At 49.2% G+C, this 26165-nt stretch overlaps 2 protein-coding genes across 7 annotated transcripts in view; one reads left to right on the top strand and one right to left on the bottom strand.

The window, feature by feature from the left end:
• The window catches only part of Tshz3 (teashirt zinc finger family member 3), a 75436-nt gene extending 58864 nt beyond the window's left edge, over window positions 1-16572 (bottom strand). Inside the window, exon 1 of one of the 3 annotated variants that reach the window (NM_172298.3) lies at window positions 16401-16572. In NM_172298.3, coding sequence (NP_758502.1) covers window positions 16401-16440 — 40 coding nt within the window. In that variant the 5' untranslated portion in view covers window positions 16441-16572. Of the gene's footprint in view, window positions 1-2260; window positions 2665-16400 lie in introns of those variants that run through there. The other 2 variants (XM_006539964.4, XM_017322238.2) reach the window with 2 other exon arrangements.
• Gm36722 (predicted gene, 36722) overlaps window positions 16468-26165 on the top strand; it is a 71736-nt gene continuing 62038 nt past the window's right edge. For 2 of the 4 annotated variants that reach the window (XM_030243157.1, XM_030243155.1), the window contains exon 1: window positions 16468-18833. In XM_030243157.1, coding sequence (XP_030099017.1) covers window positions 16580-17827 — 1248 coding nt within the window. In that variant the 5' untranslated portion in view covers window positions 16468-16579 and the 3' untranslated portion in view covers window positions 17828-18833. Of the gene's footprint in view, window positions 25748-26165 lie in introns of all 4 variants that reach the window. The other 2 variants (XM_030243156.1, XM_030243154.1) reach the window with 1 other exon arrangement.

Here is a 26165-nt window from a genome sequence, read left to right as displayed (position 1 = left end):
TTACACTAATGGTCCACCCATTCTTGGTTGCATAATCAAAACAAAAATAAAAACAAAAACAAAAAAAAGGACCCATGCCCACCTGACAACCACACTAGGCTCAGAGAGTCCCGGAGTATGTCCCAGAGATGCCCAGCCATGCCAAGCGAACCATCTGGAGACCACCCGGAGAAGCCAAGCCTCTCCCCCACTCCACCCTTTCCCTTCCTTCTCCAGCCAGCTCCCTTAAAAATGGCCCTGCCAACCACCTCAGCCAGGTTCTCAGCCGAACACTAATAAGTGCTTGTTTGTTGAACTGAAAAATCATTACCACAGAACACGTCAAGTAATGAAAGATGTTTTCCTCGGAGAAATGTTAAATACTTCACTTCTTTCACAAGGAATGAGTACACGTGTTTCCAGATAATACTCCCCTCCCTCCCCACCCACGCTCTCCGCCAGAGTCTGGGGCTCCAGGATCCACGGAGAGCAAGCTCACGGCCTGGCTCTCAGGAGTGAGAGCACAGCCGTTATTTTATTTATTTTCCTCCGCCCAGCTGACTCCACACTTGTTCTCTTACTTGTTCACCTAAGTATCCCAGTAGGAGCCTCTGTCACGTAACAAGAGTCTTGGCTTGCTTTTACTATTTTATATAGAAAAGCCAGGGAAACTAACACCACCGCAGCCTCTTCTCCTAGGCCGTCTTAGCATTCCCTAACTAATATATACGAAAGAGTCATTTCACTACAGGCCCAGAGCAAACACAAAGGCAGGAAACAAAATGTCAGAGAACCCCAGTGCCTGAGGAAGGCTGCTAGGAAGCCCACCTTCTCCTGACAGACACGTGAATCTCTGCTTCCTTCAAACACTCTTCCTTGGCAGATGAGCGTGTGGACATAAGTGTTTCACAATGGCTACACTTAAAGGAGAGCCAATCTAGTTAGTTTGTCCTCCTTACTCTCTCCTGTTAAGACTTCAGGCTGAGCCTGCTTTGAGTCTGTGGCAGCTGAGATACAAAAAATCCAAAATGACTTCCAGGCAGTCAGGGAGGTACCGGTTACTTAGATAAGACACCATGTCTGCTACTTTCAGGGAGTGTAGATTTTGGGGAGTGGGGAGTCAGCGAGTCCGGGGTTTTTCAGCCATACATTCTGACTTGGTAGCTGGTGTATGCGTAGCCTATAATACTAAGTGCTCCTCCAGAGGCTGAGACAGGAGGATTTGGAGTTTCAAAGGCCAACCCAAGCTATATGGTGAAAGAAAGACCAGCCTAGGCTAATTCTAATTTCATGGACAACAGGATAGGAACAGGATCCAATAACAATAACCAAATCATAGCGGTGGCTCTGTCCTGCCAAGTCTCTTGGAGATACAGGAATCCTTGTATCATAAGCCAGGATGGGGGACTGGGAAATCCCTACCAAACTTCACATGGGACCAGGTCCTCTCCTAAGAAGCAACTGTGTGTTCCACATCCCTGCGCCCTTCTCTCCTTTAGTGAGTCACTTCAACTGCCACCAGGGGTCACCAGGGGGAGCAGGGGCAAGAAACCCAAAGAAGAGACAAAAAAAAAAAAAAGCCTAAATTTCTCAGAACCTGGACTTTACCCCTCACACCCCCGGTTTTACTTCCTTCTTTAAAATAAAGCAGATCTCTCTCTAATTTCACTAGCATTAAAGGTTGAGGATCTTTGTATGTCAATTCCTAAATGCCCCATCTATATAGCAAGGGGAACTTTCAATGCTAGGCCTTCCCCATGAAACTCCAGGTTTTGGAATGACTTTGCTTGACATTAGGCGAAGTGTCTTATCAGCATTTATTAGACAAGGGGAAACGACAAAATGACAAATCTTAAGAATCCCTCAGCCAAGCAGGCAATGATGGTGCACACCTTTAATCCCAGCACTCGGGAGGCAGAGGCAGGTGAATCTCTGAGTTCTGAGTTCGAGTCCAGCCTGGTCTACAAAGAGAATTCTAGAACAGCCACTGCTACAGCAAGGGGGAAAAAAAATCCCTGAGCGAAGACGGTGTATACTGCAGAAGACCTGACTGTGGTTCCCAGCAAGCACTTGCATCTAAGAGATTCGTGCCCAACTGTAACCCCAGTTCCAAGGAATCAGACACCCTCTTCTGACCTCTACAGTCACCTGTACTCACACACACATGCCCACCCGAGACACACAAGCCTAAAACTAAATGAACTCCCCCTCCCCCCACACACACACACCTCTGGACTACCTCCAAACAGCTGTATATCCTGGGAAAAGAAGCACCTCTCACCTGCTATGGCCACCAAAGAAACTGCTCATACCCCAGCAAGGCACCCGCGGACTTTCCAGCACAGCCAAGTCTGTGCTAGTGTGTCATGAGCGAGGACTGCTCCAGAAGACCCTGAAGGTGAAAGACAACTGGTATGTGGTCAGAAAACTATAGGTCTTTGGCAGTTTCCCAGAATCACCTGAGAGCCCAGGAACCCACCAAGGAGATGCTGACTCAAAAGCATTAGAGTCCCTTGTAGTCAAAATCTTGAGGTCAAGCTCTGACTAGGAACACCCTCCAGCCACCTGAACAAGTGAGTCCCCTCTGGGGCCCCCAGCGGCTGAGGCTTATCTGAGTCTTTCTCTTTCACCAAAAGGCCAGGTCTGTATCTTCCAAAGTTGGGCTTCCAAGTGCATCATAGGAGAGGGTGTACTGTCCTGTCCTTGGGACTCACATCCACAGATTCCCAGTGCTTGTCCAAGCATGGTGCTCCAGATGGGGGCGCTACTGCTCTGATCTGGTGTGTCCTGAACACAACTGTTTCAGTGTATTAAAAAAGAAAAAAAAAAAAAAAAAAGAAGTTGCTTTCTTTTTTTTTTCTCATGAATCCTAATAGTCAAGCCTTTCTGTGTTCTGCTAATTTTAGAAGTCCTGCTATTCTTTGGGAGGAGAGTGGTGTGAAAATCAAGCAGAGTACCCAAAAATAAAAGAGTAGATCTGTTTCGGGGATTGCAGCATGCTTAACTGGAAGGCAGCTCGGGATCTGCCACTTTCTATCTTGTCTTTAATACATTTTCCCAATTCCTCTGGAATATTTTAGCCTCAGAGAGAACAGGAATTAACTTCCTAGTCTATGAATATATCTTTGAGGAAACACGGACACTCAAAATGATCTCTAGACCCTGTCTGGAGTAGTAGTAGTAGTAGTAGTTGTTGTTGTTGTTGTTGTTGTTGTTGTTGTTGTTGTTGTTCTTCTTCTTCTTCTTCTTCTTCTTCTTCTTCTTCTTCTTCTTCTTCTTCTTCTTCTACTTCTTCTTCTTCTTCTTCTTCTTCATCTTCTCCTCCTCCTCTTCCTCCTCCTCCTCCCCCTCCTCCTTCTCTTTCTTCTTCCTTTTTAAACAGGATGCTGCAGGCCCCCTGCCGAATGGGAGCCTCCAAAGTGTTCCTTTGAAAATGTTATGGCATGTTCTGGGCACACAAGTGAAGGGACGGGAACCTTGCACTGGGGACAGTTTGTAGTGTGCCCTTCAATCTTCCCACTTTGACTTTTATAAAATCAACCCTACTTTAAAGAATTGGGTTCTCTCAGAGTTACCAGAAAGACAGAAAGGCAACTAACTATGCCCCAGCTGGCTGGGTCCCACTGTGGTCACGTGGTGGGCCGGCAGCACAGGAAACATAAGCACACAGGCTACCTGCAGACTCCAGCCCACACCTCCTTACCAAGCGGGGACACCAGAGATTTGTAACAGAAAGTTAGACTCTGTGTCAAGCCCTTCATGCAAACAATAAATATTACTTCTGCTCATAACTGGACTTTTCTCCAGCATCGTCTTTGAATGTTGAACCTTTTTCAATTAATTAAAAGCCATGCACTGCAGAGTGCATATTTTATCAGCCCTCAGCTGCTTAAGTGTCTAGAAAAGACCAGGCCGTTTTTCTTTCTTTCTTTCTTTCTCTTTTTTTTTTCCAGGCAAACCAGAGCAAGTACTTGCAAGGGTCATATCTTTTTAATTATCTTTTCTCTCTTTGATTAATTATTCCGTCTGACAATAGCGTGTTTCTAATGCTATTCACCTGCCTTTGATGATTGACAACTTTTCTGTCTGATTCAGAGCAAACAGCTGCTGCCACAATCTCCTAGCAACCCGGGTGTGATGGATGAGCCCCCAAGATGGATGGTTGCAATAAATCATGTCTCCAGCCATAAAACTGAGAAAAGGGGATAAGAAGAAAAGCGAACAAAAAACAAAACAAGATTTCTTCCCATGAGTGCACTCCGTTCCTTACCAATTATACCTGAACCGGACTTTATACCTATCAGCAGCAAAGTTTTCCTAATCAGAAAAAAAAAAAATGGGAAGGCAGCATTTTGTATCAAAGGTGTTTACAATTCTTTCTGCAAATCAGTACTTGTACTCTTAATTACCTCCGACACTGCCCGGTGCAAGGGCAGGCGATCAAAGTTTTGCCTTCTTCCGGGAAGTCTCAGCAAGCAGCGACAGCAGCAGCTGGACTAGCCTGATGTGGTACCAGGCACCAACAAAAGATGGATCTGATTCTACCCGGTTTGAGGCAACCGCTGGGCAAGCCCCGGAGTGGACCCTAAGCCATGGCCGTGGGCAGAGCAAAGTGTCTGAGTGCTAATAAAGTTATTTCAAATCACACACACAGGCACGTACACAGGCACACACGAGCACACATACACGTGTACAAACACACACACACACACACACACACACACACACACACACACACACACACACACACAAATGCCTGTTACCTAGCACACAGCCAGAGTCCCAATTCTTTCAGCTTCCAATACTTTTCACGTGTGCAGGGAGTTTCTTCCCAGCATTCTCTAGGCACATACATTCTACCCTTCCACAAGTTCTAGATTCTTAATTTTATAGTTGAAAAAAGAAAATCTCCATCTAACTTTCTGTCCCATCATTCTTAAAAATGAATGGCCACACTGTAAGTCACACAAGAAACCTTCTATCTCATCAGCAACCCAAATAAAGTTGCATACTGAATATGAACACTGCTCCTGACAATGAAGTCTGCACTATATTTTGCAGTTTAGGAGGCTGGAGCAGGGAGGCCCACAGCTTCTCTTTTCCTTTTTCCATCAGGGAGCCAGGCACCAAGGGCTCCAACGCAGAATAGTATGTATACAGGCCATCAGGTTGCCACAGCCTCCCTCCAGACAGCTGGGGGCTCTGGTGGCAAGCCAGCCTGCGTCCCTAAGTACTTCCAGTAGGTGGGGGTGTCCCAGTGCACAGAGCTTGAGGGTGCAAAAGCAGCAGAAATGATTAACTGGCAGGGCCTGCAAACAGCTGTCCACATCAGTCCTGGTGGGGGTCTGTGGGGGCCCAGCTGCAGAGAACAGAGTGCAGACACAAAGAAAAAGAGGCTGCTGGGAGCAGAGGCAGGGAGCCACAAAGCATCATTTTTTATCTAAAATATTCTTGAGACATACAAGTGTTTTTCTACTTCACTCTCACACTGCTAACCAAGCCAACCAGTATTTTTTTTAAGTTATATTATGCTATTTTTTAAGTTATATTGTGCTAAAGCTTTTTCAATACAGATTTTAAAAAAAAAGAAGCATGACAGAGTTTGTTATTTTTTTTTTTTAAATCAAACAAGGGTTCTGGCTTCAGCAACTACGGCTCTGTTTATATTTTAATGTTTGGTACGTGACTGCCTCTATGAGGGAAGAAAGGCAGAGAGAGGGGAGAGAGGGAGAAGGAGAGAGAGGCAGTTAGTTAGTTCCTTGCTTGTTAGCTTTAGTGCCAATCACAGACACTTCTTTTTCCCCCATGTCCTTGAAATTTTTTCAAAATGAAAACTTCACCCCTCCCGGCCTTCATGTTTTGGGAGGTCCTCTATTATAAGTACAAGGTGGGGGGGGGGATTCCTATCTATTCAGCAGCAATGAGAGCCCAAGGCCAATCGATGAAACACACCACACACACACACACACACACACACACACACACACACGCCCACAGCCAGCCCCGGCTGGTCCAACTCTCAAGTTACAGGTTTACTCGGCAAGTCTAAATAATATTCAAAATGATAAATGGCACCCCTAGCCCAGCATCTACCATCAATCTTTTTTTAAGGAACATCCATCTTCAATAACGTACGTTTGAATCATGTGAAGCCAGGAGCCCCGAGACTCATTTATCCCACCCCTCACACGCGGGGCCTTGCTTGAATGATACCTGTCAACTGCCTTCCTTACTCTGGACTAAAGGGAAGAAAAAGAAGTAGGGAGAGGAGAGAGAAGGGGACACAGGAAGGACAGGGACGGACGTCATGCATCAGAAGAGAAGCAGTGTGGCTCGGCAGATCATAGAAAGGGATACAGCATCTTTGGTGCCGCAGCCAATCTCGTACCCCCGTGCCACGCCACACACCCCAAAGAAGACAGCCATCTACAGGGCAAGCTGCAGCCTCCCATCTCCCTGCCTCTCCTCTCTCCTCCCTCTGCCTCTCTCACCAAATCAGCAGAGCTTCGTGAGCAAGCCACACTGTACTGGAGGAGGAGGGGACAACCGGGCTTCCCTCCCCTCGCTGTTGTCTGGCCAGGGCCCATATGATAAATGACATATGTCATTCTGTCAGGGGGAAAGGGTGGGTCAGTGATGTATGAGTCCGCTGAAAAGGAAATCGACTGTTTGGCATGGCGAGGCTCTTCTCCACCAGGATTTAGTTTCAGAACTCTGAAATGAATTCTCCGACGTTTCAAGTGCATACTTAGGGCAGGCTGCCGGGAGGCCTGGGGAAATCGCACTTTATCCTCCCCCTGTCCTTCTGATGGTGGAAGCTCGCACACGCATACACACACACACACACACACACACACACACACACACACTTATGCACACCCTAAACCAATCCCACCACCAGATACCTGGGAAAGCCTGTGTGCATGTCAGTGCCCCCAGCAGGCACACGCTGGGGGTTATTAAAAAATACAATTAGAAAAAAAAATTTTTAAAAATAATAAAAGAATTGAACTGGAGGGCAGGAAGGTTAGTCCTTTTATTTATTTATTTTTTTAATGGCAAAGGGCTGACACAAAAGCAAGATAAAAATTAGCATGTTTGAAGTAATCGGCCCGCAGCTTGACATCTGCATAGTAAATTTTAAAGGAAAAAAATGTGTCAGACAGCCGTGCGCCGATGCGCCCTCCCCCCTTTCATTAGCTCACTGCCAGGGTGGTACCGCTCAACCTCATTACGGCGGGAGGATTTATGGAGCTGAACCCAATGGCAAAGAAAAGGCATCTGTCAATAATTGTAGGAAGCTGCACTCACAGCTTTGAAATCTCATTAAGTATGCAGTTATCAGGCATAAAGATCAAAAACATTACTCAACTCCGACAGAATCTTATGGGGGAACATTAATTAGCAACAGGCCTACAGTACAAAAAGAGAGAGAGAGAGAGAGAGAGAGAGAGAGAGAGAGAGAGAGAGAAGGAGAGGGGGGAGACTTCCTCTCACACCTGCCCAAACCCACAAACCTAAACCAACGCTCCCCCTCCCGGGCGACAAAAAATAATTCCTGGCATCTGAGACTGATCAAGAACATGAAACACACACACACACACACACACACACACACACAGAGAGAGAGAGAGAGAGAGAGAGAGAGAGAGAGAGAGAGAGAGAGAAAGGGGGACAGGGAGAGGAAGGGTGGGTGGGTGGTGGGCGGGCGGGCAGCAAGAGAGAAGAGGGGGAGGCAGTGGCTGGCGCGACTGGTTGAGAAAGGCCTGGCTGGCGGTGAGGACAGAAAAGGAAGGAGCTGTCAAACTTGAGGAGGATGTCAGCGCCCGCCCTGATTACAGGGGCCTATGCAGTTCACAGACCTTTTATCATTCCACACATCAAAACCAGCCTGAGAGTCGGAGTCTGAGGACGGAGGCTACAGGTCTGCAGCCCAGGCTAGGCCCAGACCCAGGCCTATGCTGACCACCTGTGCAAGACCTGCTCTCCCTGGGTTTAGGTCTGCAGCCCGGCACTAAAGTCAACAAGGAGCCCTGGACACAAGGTGGGGCATCTCTGCTCCCTTTACACAGCTCTTGGCCTTCCTAGGCGACACTGAAATCCCTTCTCACGCATGCACCTTTGCTTGTTTTTGTGTGTGACCACTCAAGACACACGAAGGACAGCCATGGGGACACAGGCCTGTCATCCTAGCATGCAAGGAGCTTCAGGAAGCAGGGGGTTGGCGGGGGGGGGACTGTAAATTCTAGGCCAGCCTGGGCTACATAGCAAGATGCTGTCTCAAAAACTCACAGATAGATAGATAGTGGAAATCTCACGGAAACTCTTGTCAAGTTCACCCTGGGTTATAAGGCTTTAAAAGGTTCTCTGTAACAATGTCTGGACAGGCGGTGGCTGCAGTTGGGCGTCCACAAGATCAACAAGCTGCCTTAATCCAGGGTACCCAAGAGGGAAAACAGTTAAACGGTATGTTGCCTCGGCCCGCCACACTACCCACACTCTCGAGCTGCATTGGGAGAGAATAATTTACACGTGTTAGGGATTCCCCATGAGCCTTTTGCCTCCAGCATCTCAGGCCAACTTCTATGCCCTGTGGAAGAGATGGATTCATTCTGGGCACAGTGGAGCTGGAAGTGGGGGTGATGAGGTGGCTCCAGAAAAACAGGCAACATGGGCCTTGGGATATCATGAACAGTCACACACACACACACACACACGCACGCACACGCACATGCGCGCACGCGTGTACTCATACACACACATATACACACTCACACATGCATGCACACACACGCAAACATAAACACACAATGAGTCCAGGAAACATACAGAATGTGGATACTGAAGTAAATACGCTGCATTGTATTTCCCTTACATTATTATAGAAAACTAATCTTTCCCACTTACCCAGTGAGCATATGCATTCTCTCCATCCCACCCCCATTTCCCATAATCCTCCATCATGAGAAATCCCAAGGAGCAGAGATATCCCAGCTCTCAGTCCCTCTTATACCACCCTCTGGTGTCATGGCCACCTCTGAAGCCTTTACCTCTGTCCTCTACAGCAGACAAAAACCTTCTCTTAATTGGCCAAATCTTTAAGGAATCTGGCATCAAGATTTCTCGGCAACAGGCATGGAGATCACTCCAAGCCAAAGATCCGTCCCTCAGAATCTGAATGACCTCAGCTCGGACCAACTGTCACCTATGACCCAAAACAGTCAGCAACACTTGCGTACAAACCAGACTCTGAAGAAATTTTAGCATTCGTTACAATAAGGTGTTTATATTTTTTTGTATGCTCACAACATTACCTTTATTATGTGTAACATCAAAGTGATTATAGCAATTACATCTAACAGAATTAATTACATCATTCCTAGATACATAATGCATTAGAGGTAAGCCAAAGAAAGAAAACATCTTGATTGTAGTAACTATTGTTGGTTAGGCTTTCTCCAGCAGCAATGCCAATCCAGTGGCAGTTTGCAGGGCCCTGGAAGCTGCGAGGTTTCTGGGGAGATCAGGCTATATTCTTAAAATGAAGTGACGCTTTTGCTTAATAATATGTTGGCGCTAAGGGACATATAAAATCGATTTAATATTTTTTAAGTGTAAATCTTTAAAAGGTGCTGGTTCATCCACCCAACCAATGTTACTACATAAAGAAAAAAGGCACGTGGGTGAAAGACTTACAAGTCTTTACGTATGCAAAATAAATGCACTCAAGGCTTCATTAATATTAATTTAAATTCAAAACCCATTTACATTAAATTGTTCATTAAAAATTGCCTATTTTATGCAACATGCATTTCTCAAAGAACTCAGAGGAAACTGAATACATAGGGCTAAATTTAATGATGGGGACAGAATATCAAAAGTAAATGAATTTGAGTCATTGCACGTAGATTACCAAATAGCCCCGTGCTCTCCATTAAGGAAGGGAGCTTCAGTTTGGGAAATAAGCAAGCATTTGGAGTATTTTGTTTTCTGCTACCTTAGACTTGTAAAGAAGACATCCTGGTTTATCACAGACAAGGAAGAAGTGTGTGTGTGTGTGTGTGTGTGTGTGTGTGTGTGTGTGTGTGTGTGTGCAGGGGTGTGTGTGGAGAATGAGAGAGGGGAGGGAGTGGAAGAGAGAGAGAAATTGGTAGGACATAGGCCAGCCAATCCAGCCTGCTTTGAGCCTCCGGTTTCCAACTGGACACAAATGCACTGTTAGGCACTGTTAGGCTCATGTTTTTAAGACTGTACCTTAGTGAGCATTTCCCACTAGTCATCTTGATAGAAAACTGGTAGTTTCCCCCTCCTCTACCTTCTGCCCTCTGTGAGCCTTTATTGCCAAAGTCAAGAGAGCAAGAAGTCTGACAAGGAGCTGGTGAGTTCCTTGCTTGGCCCCCCTCCCTCCCCAAGACAAGCTGAACTTCCCCCTGTTTCCCCAACAGCTGTTCTGGATGAAGAAAGCACAGTTATAATTAATAACATGTGTCCTGACAGTATGGATTACTAATTTATCATTAAGCCCAAATAAATTTAAATTATGCTCCAAGAACCACATCCTCACAATATCTGAGAGAAGAGAGTACAGAGATGGTCAGAAAGTCCAAGCTACACAACTTCTAGCGAATGCCCTTCTTAGCCCTCAGCACTTCTCTCTCGTGGGCTATTCTGGCTGGAACAGTGGAAGAATTTACAGATTTGAAGGTAATTAAACCCAAGAATCTAAGTGCTGATCAAACCGAGTGTATTGTGCTAGAAATGTCTTTTTTTAAATGGGGCTTATAAAATATTCAATATTTGGTCAAGGGCACTATGTAATTCTTCCAATAACGATTCCTAAATCTAGAGTCTGTCAGTCTCTCAGGCAAGTGGCCTTAAGCCGGCCATGTGCTACTGTCTTTGGGAAGAATATTTCCAAGATGTATCTGTCACCTTACTGTAGCCACAAACAGCAACCTGAATTTTTGAGTCGACACTGGATGTAAATTTTACACATGCTAAAAAAAAAAAAAAATTAAGGAAAGCTCCATTCTTTATCCGTTTCTTACAATGCAGGGTTTTTTTTTTAAATAAAAAATAAAAAATCCAGAAAGGCAGAAAGGGGGGAAAAATATATTCATAGTCATTGTTTAGTAGGATTTAAAAATTAATTGAATGACTAACTGCAAATACTGGAAACTAGAATTAATCTGTCTGGATTTAAAAAAAAAAAAAAGGCTTACAGACATTTAAATGCAAGTATCAGGACACTTTATCAACCTAACATAAAATTGTCATCTTATCTTATTATATGACTATTTTATGCATGTGTCAAAGAATTTAAAAATGACTGCCTGTCTATTGAGTCTAATTACAAGTGCACATTTTCTGCCTGGATGTTCAAGCCTACACCATTGTTACCAAATAAAATATATTGTATTCACCTTTCATTTTTACCCTCAGACACAGAAACCACCATTTAGAATCTAAGTAAAACACCAGTCTCTGAACAGGGAGCACCTCCCGGGGTCCTGACTTGGCCTGTCTTCCCTGTGCTCAGGCTGTGAGTGAAGGGAAAAGATGTTAAGCCTGCAGCATCTTCCCAGGACCCAGCAGCTTAGTGGGCGAGGTACTAATACATAAGAGTAGATGCAGATCACCTCACGTTTTATTTTTTAACTGCAAAGCCAAATATATGCATAGTTTGTCCAGTGGCAGATAGGGATGGGAACTGGACCCACAGAAAATCCTCACAATGTTGCATCCCGAGTGCCTGATGGACTTAAAGGTGGCTGGGACATCGGGACCATGGGACACTTGCCAGTTCCTGGCCTTTCTTCATGTCTGTGCACTGCAGCCTGGCCAGGCCTCACTCTGCAGCCCATGTGTACAAGAGAAAGCACCCTAGAGGGGGTCCACACGTCTCCCTTTAACAAGATCCTTGTGCTTGACGAAGTGTCAGGCCAGACTGAAAGACAGGCTTGCAACCTACAAGCTCACCTGGGTTTCACATCTCCCAAGACCCTGTCCACAGTCACCTTCTGTTCTCATCACCTCCTGAACCAATCTTTAGTAAAAGAGAGGAGATGCAGAGTTTTGAGACAATCTGGGGATTAACTGTTGATATATCAGCTACTGACAACGGTACTCACATTCAGGAACATGCTCAAGGCAAACTCAAGAACAAAATGGCAACAATCTCTGCTCATAATCAAGGGTTGCCCTGGAATGGACTGAAGCCTTCCTCTCTGACAGTTGTCAAGATCATGGGATGGGATATATACTTCCCCAGGTAGAGGCCCACAGAAAGATCCCTCGCCTTCCACCTCTTCTGTGTTTTTCCTTCATTGACCTCTTCTTCTTCTTCTTCTTCTTCTTCTTCTTCTTCTTCTTCTTCTTCTTCTTCTTCTTCTTCTTCTTCTTCTTCTTCTTCTTCTTCTTCTTCCTCCTCCTCCTCCTCCTCCTCCTCCTCCTCTCTTCCTCCTCCTCTTCCTCTTCCTCTTGTCTTCTTCATCTTCTCCATTATCTTTTTAAAATGTAGTTCCTTTGGTTTTAAAGGAAATGGGGAGATAAAAAAAAAATAAAACCAGAAGCCAGCCAAAACCAGTTTTATGTCTCCTCGCTCAGGAGAAGACTGTCTGTCCAAAGGAGAAGTATGTGGCAGGTCTGAGAGGGAATAAATTCCCCAGGCAGATGTGGGCATGTCTTCCTGAATGCTGTGGGGCTTCCAAGAGAGAAGGCAGAATGATGTTGCTGGGAGCTGCCCTAGTAGGAAACAAGTTGATGAAGGTGTCACAAGCAAGCACACCACGAGGTGAGCCATCTCTCTGGCGAGATGCTTCTCGGGCATGCGCACGTCCACTCGCAACAGGGAAGACCTGCTATCCCAGGAAAACCCACAGAGTTCAGTGGCACCAGCTGGCCCTTTTACAAAAAAGTCGGGATGCCTGAAGATTGACCCTCACAACGCCACCACCTAAGAACACCATAAAAGAATGAAAAAAAAAAAAAAAGAATGTAAAAGTCACTGGCGAGTTCTTGCTTACTGAAGATTTTTTTTTTTAAGCCGAACAGTGATCTTCTGTGCTGCGTCTCCAGAAAATGCACATATGTGGATAAAATAGAATGTGCCGTTAAGGATTATTCTAGCTCAGCCCTGATATTTTTCTGAAAATATTTGTTTAAAAACAAACACTATGATGTGTGTGTGCGTGGGGGGGTGTTTTAAGGAAGGAATAATGGCTATTTTGCCTACAGGACACTGGTCATTCCTAACCCAGCTTTAATGGGCAACAACAATCTTCCCAGAACAAATGCCTGGCCTTTTCAGATGATATGCTCCCAGGAAGGACACTCCTGCCCAGATTTCTGTCCAGAAGGTGAAGAAACTCCTCTTTCTTGCCCATTCTCCCTCTCCGAAAAAAAAAGACTCCAGATCATGCATAATTTCTATTTTCAAAATCTAAATTGCAGAAATCGTCTTTTCAGGGATTCTTGGAGCCTGCTCCGGCCTCTCGGAGAGCTCTGCTACATTTGGCCTAGATAGAAAGCCTGCGTGCACCTGTGTGCTACGTCTGCAAGCTCTCCCCAGCTCTGGGCGCTTGGTGGTTGCTATTCTACCCCAGACCATTAAAAGGGCCCTAATTCCTATGACATGATTATCCAGGTACCAAAGCCCATTTGTCACCTGCAGCAGAAAATTGAGTTAATGCACAACTAAAGGCAGCCAGGACTGTGTAATATCAACTTGATTACATCAAACTAGCTGCAAACCTAATTCTGCTGCATGACACTGCGTCAAGCTTGTCATCTCCAATCATTAAAGCTGTCAGGAATCCATCAGGTTTACAGCTAATTAGGTGAACACTAATGAAGCTGGCAAAACAACTTTTCTTTTTTTATGGCTGAGCGGACCTTTCAGTTTTGGGGAGGGGGGGTGGGTGGGTTGCTCTCCAGTATTCTCAAGGTTGCTGTGGACAGGATTTCCAGTCACCAATCAGCAGACATCTTTCTTTTTCCCACCGTCTCTCTATCAGTACAAAGCAATCAATTTGTTATCGCTCCCAAGATGTCACCAAAGCAGCTTCGAGAACTAAAAAAAAAAAAAAAGGAGGGAAGCAGAGAAGTTCCTAGTCCATCTATGCAAACCAGCAAACAAAACAAAGCAGGCATCCTGCACAGCACAGCTCACTTACTGGCCTGGGCAACTCACAAGCATCCTAACCGTGGAATGGTTTTGTGTGGAGCCCTTCAGCCATCCTGCACCCCCTCCTCCACGAGTCCATTAGGCAGAGGCATTCTGATAAAGTAAATCCAAAACCAGAGTATGAGAAAGAAAGAAAGCACTCATTCTGCCAACTTCTGATTGACCATTAAGCTATTGATGAATGTGCCTGTCAGGAGAGAGACAATTAAATCAAATATGAAACAAAGTCGTTTTGACGGGTCATTTTGATAGAGCAAAGCCATTCTTCCATCTCCCATTAGTCGGGCAGTCAAGTTTTTATATAATGAATTTTCCTTAACTGACCTGAGATTTCCTGGCTGGCTTAGAAGTGCAAAAAGGTTAGTGAACAGGTTGCTTTAAAAAATAATAAAAATAATTTAAAAAATTTTTTTAAAAATCAAACCAACAGCACGTTTGAGAAAATTGTCCTATGGGCTGGGTGGAGCAGTAAAGAAGAGCTACAGAGTTCAAAATAAATGTAAAGATGCAACCACATATGTTTCATTGGATGGAGGCACGGATACCTTAAAAAATGTGTACCCGAAAAAGAAAGAAAAAAATCTAGACTGGAAGAAGCCCAAGACATTCCTACTACCCAACTTTGTAAAGGATGCCTCCAAAGTTTTAGAGTTTATTTTGGGTAGATAAGCTCACTGCTAAAAAGCTTGGAATTTAAAGGAGGAGGTGGGATGAGCAGGCAGCATCAGTGAGGAGGTGAGCTCTCTGTTGGGATCTTCAAACTTTCTAAATTTGGGTAACACTGAGAGTACAGAGGGAAAACATGCCTTCATTCTATGCACCAAACCAAGTTGAATCCCCCTCCCCCCTAAGGTTTCTTCACAACACTGTCAGACCAATACACTTCTGGGAGAAGTACCTTATGGTTGCTTCCCTGTGACCCTGGTAAAGAGACTGAAGGCCAGAGTGCAGCTGAGGTGGGAGCCCCGCTGGTCTGATGGCAATCACCAGCAGCAGCAGCCTGCATAGCACCATCACTAGCCTGTATCCCACCAGCACGTGGAACATTACCTCGGTGACCCTTCTTCGCTCAGCCCTCCCCTCTTTTATCAAAAGAGAAGTGAGAAGAAAGAAGATTAAAGAAAAGGACTCCTAAGCAACCTTCCCCTTCAGGCAGCGTCTGAGCCTCTGCACGTCTGAGTGTTATTCATATCAAAATACATCACGTCCATATGTGGTCCTCTCTCGGCAAGCCGCCCCAAATCCCTGAAGTTGCACTGACAGGGCCCTCCTGACGTCACGGAGCTTGGCCTCACTATTGCAAGTGATTTATTGATGTTTATTGGGAATGAATAGATCAAAGGCACAGGCATGACGGGCGATCAATCAGTCATCAAATCAAGGGTGGCAACCGGCCAGAAACCCTTCTTCCAGCCAACGTGCCCCCAACCGACATTATTGCAAAATAATGTTATGTGTGTGGGTTTTGTTTTGTTTTCAATGAATCTCTTTTCCAGAAGGAAAAAAAAAAAAAAATCAGCTCAGTCCTAACAGGAGTTGACGTTCCTGGCAGAAAAAGAGAGGGAGGGGGGAGTACTCAGATATGTCCCAGAACTAAGTGCTAGAAAAGGGTAGGGAGCAGCAGCGGAAAGAGAGGGAGGGGGTAAGAAGACATTCAGGAATGGAGGAAATGTCAGCATCCAACACTGACCTGACAGTCATCTGACAATACCCAGACCCAGTGCGCTCTGGTTTCCACCGCTGTACCGGGTTTGGGCCCAATAAATGAAGAATCAATCGAATTAGCAGTAAGGTGGCCAGAGGGATCCGCTAGCTCACTCTTGCTCGCTCTGGTCCCGGTAGTCACCGGGTACTGCCCGGGACAACGCGGAAGATGTCCCAGAGAACTCAGGTGACCCCGCCCGCCCCCCACCAAAAGGCACGGGTTGGAGAGCGCCTTCCCCGCTGCAGCCGGATCGGCAGAGGCGGGGACCTAAGCCGGCTCGGTGGTCCCCAGGAGGGTGTGCGAGCCGGTCGAGCGAAGAACATAGCGGGGCAACTGGGGGGCGCGCGCACCCGGGCAGGAGAGCCCCGAGCCAGCCGGGCTCCCGGAGTTACTCAGCGCCCGCAGAGACAGACAGAAAATGAGAGAGAGGCGAGGAGTGCGGCGAGCAACGCGGGGGCCGGCGGCCCAGAGGCGCGGCGCGAGCAGAGGAAGAGGAGGAGGACCGGAGGAGGAAGGGGAAGCCGCTCGTACCTGCTGCGCGCCGGGGCGCCTGCTGCTTCCTCCTCGGCATGATGCTTCTCCCGCGACTGCCACCGCCGCCGCCGCCGCCGCCGCCGCTGCCGGGCTGAGCCGAGGGAGGGAGGGGCGGCGGGGGGGGGGCGAGGCGGGCCTGCTCGCAGCCTCCCCCCCGGAGAGCGGCCGCCCGCAGGATGCTGCTGCGCCCCGGCTCTCCGCGTCCCCCCCTCGCTGCGCTCCGCCGCGATCCCCGAACGTGCGGAGGGAAGGAGGGCGGGCAAGGGAGGCGCGGGGAAGGAGGAGCGCGAGGGGGAGGAGGAGGCAGAGGAGGAGGAGGAGGAGGAGGAGGACCGCGCTGCCGGCGGAATGGGAAGTTTGACAAATCGCTCCAGAGGCCCGAGGAGGAGGGGGCGGGGAGGAGCGGTCGCCCTGCCCCCCCCCCGCCCCGTCCCCAGACGAGGTGCGCGGGGTTCGGGGCTGGGGGGCGGGGAGTGAAGGAGGAGAAGGCGGGCAGAGAGATGAGAGGAGGAGCCCAGGAGCGACCCCGGTCGGTCCTGCCCCGCTTCCCGCCCCCAGGCAGGGAGGTCAAGGCATGGGGGGGGGGGGGGTGGAGGGGGGGCGCAGCCGCCGCCGCCGCGGCCCGGGGCTCAGCGGTCCAGTCTTCTGCCCACGGCGCGGCTGGAGCGGCGGCGTCGGCAACAGGCAAGCTTAAAGGAAAAGGAGATGATCGTGTCACTCGCCTGCCCGCGGAGGCGCCCCCAGCCTGGGTCCTGGCCCGGACGCCTGCCCAGGGCCCCCCGCCCAAGTCCAGACACCCGGAGCTGGCCCTCCGTCTCCGCCCCGAGCGCTCTCGCAAAGGCGCGGGGTCCGCCCTGCGGAGCGCGTCCCGGGGCGCCCACAGCCCCCGCCCATCCCTCTTCCCCACCCGGTCTCAACCCCGGGCTGCTCCCGGCTGCCCCTCCCGGCCCACACTCCTCTCCACCCGCCGCGTGCAGCCCCAGAGCGCTCCCCTAGTTGGGATGGTACCCCTATCAAAGATGCCAGGGCCCCGGGGGTGCCCTGGAGAGAAGATGTGCGGGCTGACATGGGTGTGGGCTCTGGGTCTTCCCTCCTGGGACCTACAGTGGCTACCTCCTTCCGTTCCCCCACCCCACCCCCGCCACAAACTTTCCCAGGCTTGTTTCGGGGGTAAGCATGGGAGGGGGCACCTCCAAGTTTCCTTTACTGACTTTGGGACGATCACCGTCTCAGCACCCCGCGTCTCGCCCCCTTGGGCTACTGGCCGCGCCCCCCACCCACTGCGTCGGAGGTTGCCAAGGCGGGAACGGGGGAGGGAGAAGAAACTCGGGTTCCCCTGCCCATCCCCCGCCGGGGTGCGCCCTGGACAGGGTACTGCCCCAGCCGCTCCCAGCTTAGGGGCAGTTCTGGACGAAGGGGATTGATTATTGATTGAGTGATTGGGGTCGCAGAGGCTCCGGGCAGACTCGGCCGATGTGCCCCGGGAAGGAGGCGGCTGGAAGGCTGCGGTGGCGACAGGGCGACGTGGGCTCACTTACTCTGGTGGTGAGGGCGCGGGTGGGCTGGAATTCACGCGGGCGACCCTCGAGCGGTGGCGGCTGAGCGCCAGCCAGAGCTTGAGAGGCGCGGGCGGCGGCGCATCGATGCGCTGCGGGCTCGATTGCGTCTCCCTGGGCCAGCTCTTAGGCCGGGAATGGGGCGGCCGCGGCGCAGCGGGCTCTGGGCGGCGGTGGCTGGGGTGGCCTCTGGGCCCCCAGCTCCCGGGAGCAGCACTATATCTGGGTGCTCCGGCTGGGACCCTGAAACCCACGTGAGCCCCGAGGCCCACAGTCTACCCGAGGGCCGGCACCCTGCGCCCCAGGACTAGCTGCCTGAGCGCACTGGGAGCTGCAAACCCTGGCCTTCCTTTCTTGCTTCTTTTTTTCTTCTTCTTCCTCTTATTTTAAACTTATTCTTCTCTTCCCTCTTATTCAGCCCTGTCTCTTTTTCATGCTTTCTTTGTGGTTGGTTTTTCAAGTTTGTTTTAAAAGTTCACAGCGTGCTTTCTTTTTCTTATAGACCAGGAGACCAAGATCTCACCCTACCGGTAAGATCAAAAGTCTCCGCTCGCCCCCGGCCGGCCGGCTTGGGCTGGGTCCAGACGCCTCCCTGAATGCAGATGTGTGGCTGCTGTCCTCCGGGGCTATAAAGCCGGCTCCAGCGCCTAGGCGCTCGAGAGTTGAGTTAACCCGGTGTGGATCCCGGGCGGAGTCGAGAGCCAGAAGCCGGCTGCGGCTGAGCTCCCGAGCTGCCTGTGTGTGTGTCGCGTACCCGTGGGTGGGTGCGCCTGGGGTGTCTGATGCCTGCGGCCTCAGAGGCCGAAGCAGCGTCTCCTCCAGGCCGTGGAGACGCGGGCCTCGGCGCGTAAAGCTTCTTGCGAGCGAGGGATCGGTGAGTCGTCTGGCCCCGCCGTTGGCCTTACGGTTCAGGTGGCCGCGGCGCCCCTCTGACCTGAAGGAGGGTCGTTGTCCCTGGAGGTCAGACCCAGAAGGTCTGGCTTACATTCAAAGCGGGGAGAGCCCATCTAGGCACGCCGGCGGCGGCGACGTGTTCATAGCGCTGGGTACCACGCACCGGGAGTTCGCCCAAAGGATGCTTCCCTCTCCCTTTGCTTTCTTTTGGTGCTCTCTCAACCTTCGTTCTCTCGCTGCCCACCCCCACCCCTCATACCCTCGTGCCGTGACCCAAGCGGCTCCCCTGTCGCCCGTCCTCACCCCTGCTTGCCAGTGCCTAGCCCTCCCTGCTCAGGCGCCGCGCACTGTGTGATCCGCCCTAACATCTGTCCGTCCAACCATTGGCGCATCCATCAGTGTCAATGGACTGCACATTGCAGCGACAGCCTGTCACGCACAACACGGGCTGTGCGGAGTGCACGCTGCGACCACACTGCCTTGCCCGATGGGGCACTCAAACAGACTCGGCCGTCTTGGCACCGCCTGGATTCCCATTTCTGCTGAGTTCTTTTAGCTACATGCACCCATTCACCTTTGGGGGATCCCAACATGTGCATAGTTTTTCAGGTCGTTCTACGGATGGAACATTGAAACAGCGAAAGTAGGCAAGGTCAGCCTACTCCTTATATTTCCCTAGGATTTATCTTCCCTTCTGCTGTAAGGTTGGGTGTAACTAAAAGAGAAGGGTTCCCCAAATTCTCACCCAACTCAAAGTAGACCCTGAAGCTACCTGAATGCTACCTGAATGCAGGACCTTAACTTCCTTAACCTGGCGAGGTACTAGGTTGTGGGGTTTGCCCCTCTGCATCTAACAAGATTTCAACAATAAAAACTTTGTATAGCCGGGCTGACCGCTGTTTCCAGGGCCTGACATGGAGAAATGCCAACTGATGGACTCTCCGTGAAAATGAAGGGCTCTGTATAGGAAGAAATGGCGTCTGGTAGTAGTAACTCTGAAGTTCACATGTCATTACAGGGGGGAAAAAAAGGGCAGAGCCATATGTTTGAGAAATCAGAGCTTGCAGATAATTCCTGGCTGCCGAGGCTGCATTTTCGAGTTCTTCCTATTGTACTTCTTTGGTTTCTGCTCCTTCTGGATCTACTCAGATGGTAAACACACAAGCACAGGTGTCCCCATGAGTCTGTCCCTCCCAGAGGCCTTTCGATTCTTTAAGAACCTCAGGGGAAGGGTGTGTGTGGGGTCCTACTTCTCTGACATCTGAATGAAGTCTGCCTGGCATTTGACCTGACTTTATTATTGTAAATATTTTCTGTCGACTATCCCGACGGCAAGCAACCCTTTCTGCAGTTCATATCGCTGTTAGGGGATCCCGATGGGAAAAGAGCCGCGTTCAGGCAAGCGCTAAGGGTTGCTAGGTTCTGGGAAAGGCCAGAGAAGTGTTGCATAGGCACGCTCAGGACAGTAACCTGTGCTGTAAGACGTCGCGGCTCCTTGCACCGCCTCATCCAGCGGTCCAGCTGTTTTCTCACTCTACTAGAGGGCGGAAAAGCCTGAGCATGGTAGAGGATATAGAATTCTGTGAAAGATCTACTATGTAGAAATCGTTCCCTCTACTCTTCACAGAGACGCGGTTATCTTTTTAAAAAGCAACAATGGGTTTTCAGTGTCTGTGCAAGTACCTAGGAACTTCTGGTCCACTTTGAATTATGCTGGGTAGTAAATGTCTTAAGTTAAATACGTCTACCTTTGGGAGGTGCCGCGTTTCTGAGAATAATTTCTTAAACCCCTAAAAATAGACAGAGGAAGGAAGGAGATGAATAAAGAGAAACATCCAAACACTCAGTGCCAGCCCATGGGGGAAACTGAGAGTTGGCATCTCGGTCAGGAGACTCACCTTGAAACTGGGTGGTCAGATTATGACCCCTTCAACGTTCCCAAGAGCCAAAGAGGCAATCTTGACCACCCCTGAGACTGCATCTAAGACTCAGAGGTCCTCTACCTCCTGCTGAATCTCCAGAAGACTCCCAGAGAGAGTTGTCTAGGTCAGGGGTGAAACACCCTACCAAGCTTTTCCAATTTTGAGCCCTGGGTTTCCATTCCTGGGACCGTTTATCATAAGTTTCATCCACCTTGGCTAGCCTGAGCCCCTTGAGGGTGAGGTATACCAATTAGAGACATGGCTCAAAACAGTGTTCTGAGGTGCAAGGAGTCTAGCCCCCTGCCCCCACTGCCCAGTATACTGTTTACAGTTGTATGATGGGATGTAGTGGCTTGGCTATGCCTGGAGGCAGACAAGTTTGTATTCTAGATGGCCGCTAAATGACAGCCCTTCTGGTCCTAGGAAGGCTGGAGTGTCTCTTAGTTGAGTGCCCACCTAGAAGAAAAAAATCCTGAATGCCATCATTCCAGGACCTGGAGCTAGGGCTGGCTGGTGTCTCTCAGCCTAAAGTCTGACCTCAGACGGGGGTACATGCTGAGTCCGTGGAAGGATCATCTTGAAGGACAAGGACTCTGGGAGACTTTGGTGATAGCATGGGCCTTTGGCAACAACCCAGGGTTGCGCCCTGACAAGAGGCCCCAGGAGTAATTCATCTCCAGCCTGAAATGGTCAGAAGCCTAATGGACCTGCTTTTTTCCCCCTCACTTTTCTGGGTTAGGCAGTGGTGGAAAAATGCCATGAGTCCTAACATTACTACCTCAACCTGGCACTGGGCTTCAGTCCCTGCCAGAGCCTGAGGTTAGGAGGGCCTGAGTCAGGCTTTAGCCTGTTTGCTAAAGGTACTTTCTCACAGCAGGGAAAGTTTGTTTCTCTTTTTCCTGGTAGCTTTGTTTTAAGAAACCAGATGTTTTGTTTGTAAATTCTCCCCAAGAACGTTTACAGTTTGAACTTGAAATAAACCTTTGAAAATCAGGGCGGTGGATTAGGTAGATTAATGCCACTTCTCTCCAGCTTCTGGAGAGCTGTATCAGGGTGCAAGGAGAATGAGACTAAGGGTGGGCGACAGTCGTGTAAGAAAAGGAAGAGAATGGCTTTATGCAAAACCAAGAATTATAAGCACCTCCCAAATCCAACACAGGAAGACACAGCCACATATGCAGGCACACACTTCCATCCCCCTCCTGGTATCGTATCTAGTTTGCTAATTTCTTATGTCTTGGGACTCAGAAGAAAAGACCCAACTTTGACTACATGGCCAGTGCAAGTCTGTGGGTTTTTAGCTGAACTCTGACTTAAAAGCAAAAGGGCTGTAGGGCTTCCCAGGTAGCCTGGCTGCGGGTGATCAGTCCCGGGATTCCGGGATGCAGATGGGGCAGGTTGGAAGCTAGTTCACTAGATTAGCGAGGACTTTGGTTATAAATCCCAGAGGTAGAGCTTTCCATCCCCCAAGAAAGCTGGTGCCTGCTGCTTCCCCTTCCTTTTGCTTCATCCCCACTCCCCATCCTAGATTCCTGGGCAGTTAGCTTAAAGAAAATCTCAACAGAAACTAAACCTAACAGCAGAGGGACAGGAGATGATCTTGGGTGGGGTTGGGTCTAGGCGTAAGCCAGGCAGCTTCGTTATCCACTGTGCCAGTCCCCCATCTCTTCTTCCCTCCCCCAGCCCTATTTTCAAATACCTCCGTTTTCTTCCGAAATGTTTTTTCATTCGTTTACCGAAGTTACGGGAAAACTTTTTGGAGATCGCCGGTTAAATGGAGAAAACTGAAAGTCTTTGTACTTCGGTCTTAACAGGACAGAGCTGCTTTAAGCTCCTTTCAAGAGCAGAGTTTCCAAGGAAAATGCCCTTTGGTCAGACTCCTACCTTCGGACTTGGGTTCTAAGGGAGAATTTTCTCCAAATCCCCCCTACATCATTGCATGCTCTCGCTCCAACTCCACTGAGTGAAATATATTTATAGAAACCATTTGGACATTTAAAAACCAAACAAAACCTATATTCAAGATAGCTGATGCTGGCCACGTAGAGACTCACCCTTGGCCAAGAGTGAGACTCGCCCCTGGCCAGGAATGGCTACTTCTTTGCTGATGGGGATGTGGGAGATGCCCACCTGCTCCCGCGCGGTGGCGGGAGCTCGCGGATGTTAGTGACCCGGTGCTGGTGTGAACTCGGCTCTTTAGTTCTTCCGCTCTTCGAATAAAGGGGGGACAAGGTCCCATCAGTCAAAACACTGCGTCATTGAGGACCAAATAGAGCCCACCTTCCTAACAAGATGACCTCAATAACTGGATAGGGGAGTTCCCAGACCACGATAAATCTCATTCCCCTTTCTCTCTTCCTACATCGCTCCTCTCTTCTGTCTAACTCAAGATGGTGTTGTGACTGTTCCCACTTCCCAAACAGGGAAGACCAAACGCAGCACTGAATGGGGGCAGGTAAAGAGGGGCAAGGAGCTTTATTCTTTTCTCTTGTATCTGTTTTGAAACTTAGTAAATATCACTTGTATTTGGACCTTTGGGTGCTAGAAGGTCATGGGGTATGAGGCGGCGCGTATGCAAGTGGTATCTGGCCCCAGGGCTCTTCTACCTAGAAGAACTAAAGATCTACGAACACCCTGCACAGACGCTCTTACTAAATTTTGTCTTAGCTGTTGTTTGCCTTCTGTCTCTTGAGCGTTCTTCCTTCTTTTTCCCTTTCTGTTTTTCTGCTCTGTTCTCTCTTTCGAAGAGTCATTCCTTGACCGTCATAAAAATTCTCAGGGCATTCCTTTTGAATCTATGAGTTTTGTTTTGTTTTCTTCCCAAGTGCACCACCCTATGCACTATTTCTGAGGGAACTAAGCAGTTTGCGAGGTTCCTGGCTTTTGGGGTGGAGGGGAGAGGGTGAGAAAAAGGTCAGCCTCTGGTCGACACCTGGTTTAAAACAAAAGAACATGTTAAGAAGTTTCAAAGCTGCCAATAAAACCCTTTAAGTGGCTTGTGATGCACTGCCTAGAGTTCCCGCGATGGCATTGGTAAATGACTCTAATGCCCAAAGAAAAACATTACAAATGCCGCTGTCTGCGCCACCAATCGGGCGCCGCTCTCCAGCGCGGGCGGTGGCTCCTCTCTGGCGCGGAGGGCACCCGCATTTGCATGATAAATTGACCAGACTGGCGGCAGCCAATGAAATATTCAAATTAGGCACGCGGGGGGTGGGAGTGTGGTGAAGTCCCTGGGGCTCCCCCTTTGAGCAGGAGCAGAAACTGGCCTTGCCACCTCTCCTTTAGCGCCCCCCAGAGGCGGGACAAAGCGTGGCCCTTCTGGGAGAGGAGGGTGGGAGAGTTTGGGGGGAAGGGAGGTAACACTCTACAGGTGCTCTTGGGCACTGGAAGGCATTAGGGTTGGCCAAGTGGATTAGGAATGTCTTAGAGCCTCTATCTCTCTTGCACTTAAATCAGCAGGATTGCAGAATCAGATAGAGACTCAGCAATTTAGGGGAGCCCTAGACCCTTTCTAATAATATGGTTGCTGTGTTGGCCCTCTGACCACAGCAGTCTTCCCAATACTAAAATTCTGGAGCAGATAGATCTAAGCTGCCATGAGGGGAAAGATTCCATACCAACAGGTAGGGAAGGTAACCTAGTTTAGAGCTATGTTAGACTCTCAACTTTCATCAGGCCTGAGATTTCACAGGACACCAACTGTGGCTTTGCTCCTGGGAGTGGAGACACAGGCTCTGCCTAGATCTTGGTAGGAGCCTCAGCAGGCAGAACTCATCTGGTCAGGGATATTAAGGGAGAAAGCACCCAGGCTCAAGGCAGCACTCTGAGTATGTACAAATGGGAACTTATAAATTACTAGTCAGTAAATGGAAACCCTACATGGGATATGCCAGAGGATATAAAGGGAACTAGCTTTTAAATAGGGGTACCACTGGTGGCCAGGGACTCTTGGTCTTCTCAGGAACCTAGCGAGCCCATCTTCTGGTCTGGCTCCCGCGTGGGAGACCTGACTCAGTTCATACGAATGTATGGGGGTCTCTCTGCAGTGCCTTCCTACTGTGTGCCAGCCTTAGCCTGAAGGGTAGTACTGTTTCTGTAGTCTGCTATGGAATGATAAGCACTCTCACCCCTCTCCCATCACAAGGCTTAGAGATGGGCCTAGTTGCCCTAGACAACGCTTAATTCCCAGCTCTTTCTCCAGGCCACAAGGGTCTTTAAGAAGTGGCATGAGTCCCCTTAAGCATTTCTCCCCTCGACATGCTAAGCAGAAGTCAGTTAACTACAGCTGTCCTTCCTGGCCACCAACCAAGGAGGCTCTCTGGGAGGGTCAGAGCCTAGCAGAGCCTGGCTCCAGGCTGGCTCGAGAACTGTAAGGACACCAAGCAATAGTCTCGGCTTGCTGTCTTACAGTTTACAATCCCAGCACTCTGAAATCTAAGGTAGGAGGATTCAGAATGTGGGGCTAACCTGAGCTGTAGGCTAACCCAAGGAAAAATATTAGTTGCCGATACAAATATGGGAGAGAGTTGATTTTGATTTTGGATCACTTAGCAGGTTTTATCTGCATGTCCAACACGAGGTGACTAATGCATGGGCTGTTTCTGTCATTCAGGGTCTTAAGGGGTGTTAGCCAAAGAGAGGAGATTTTGATCTTCGGCCCAGTGGGGGGATGCATAATGTAACACAGCTGGTAGCCAAGTTTGGTCCAGATATAAAAGGACATTTTCTCTTACTGCTAGCTTGCATGCTTGGTCAGAATTCCCACAAGGAAGGGCCTGGGAAGAGATGTGCCTATACTTGGCAGGCTGGGTCATTTTTGACTGTGTCTCAGGAAGTCCTTCCTTGGTTATTCTCAGGCCTCATCTCTGGGCCAGGAAAGACGAGCCCCCCTCAGTGGGTCCTGATCACCCTCCAGCATTGAAGTTTGTCACGTGATCCTTTCCATAAATGCAAACAGCTACGTGGACAGGTAGGAACACAGAGGGTGACTCTGTAGCCCCCAGTCCAGAGCCTCACGTCCTCTGAACGAGCCATTCAGTTCCTCTTAGGAAGACATCATGCACACAGAAGGCCTACTCTTCACACATACACATCACACCTGTTCCTGGCATGTGAGTGCAAGCTTTGGTATTAGTAATGGAGGTTGGATACTTGGCCCACAACTCACCCAGTAACTGAAGCACCTGGGACCTAAGGAGAAAACTTCCTAATCAAAATGGGAGCCATCCCCAAACTTCTGGTGAGCTCAGTCTAGGATGTGAGAGAGGCATCTAGCTGCTGCTTCTCTGGGGCTGCCCTCTCTGCAAGCATGCTGTTGCCTTGTTGCAGAGCCTGGTACACACTAGTCAACCATCCCATGGTGGTGCCCCTAAAGCCAGCATGAGAAT

Source organism: Mus musculus, chromosome 7, assembly GCF_000001635.26.
Source record: "Mus musculus strain C57BL/6J chromosome 7, GRCm38.p6 C57BL/6J".
Taxonomy (NCBI): Eukaryota; Metazoa; Chordata; class Mammalia; order Rodentia; family Muridae; genus Mus; species Mus musculus.
Note: the sequence above shows the minus strand (reverse complement) of the source record. Positions and strands in the feature narration are given on the sequence as shown.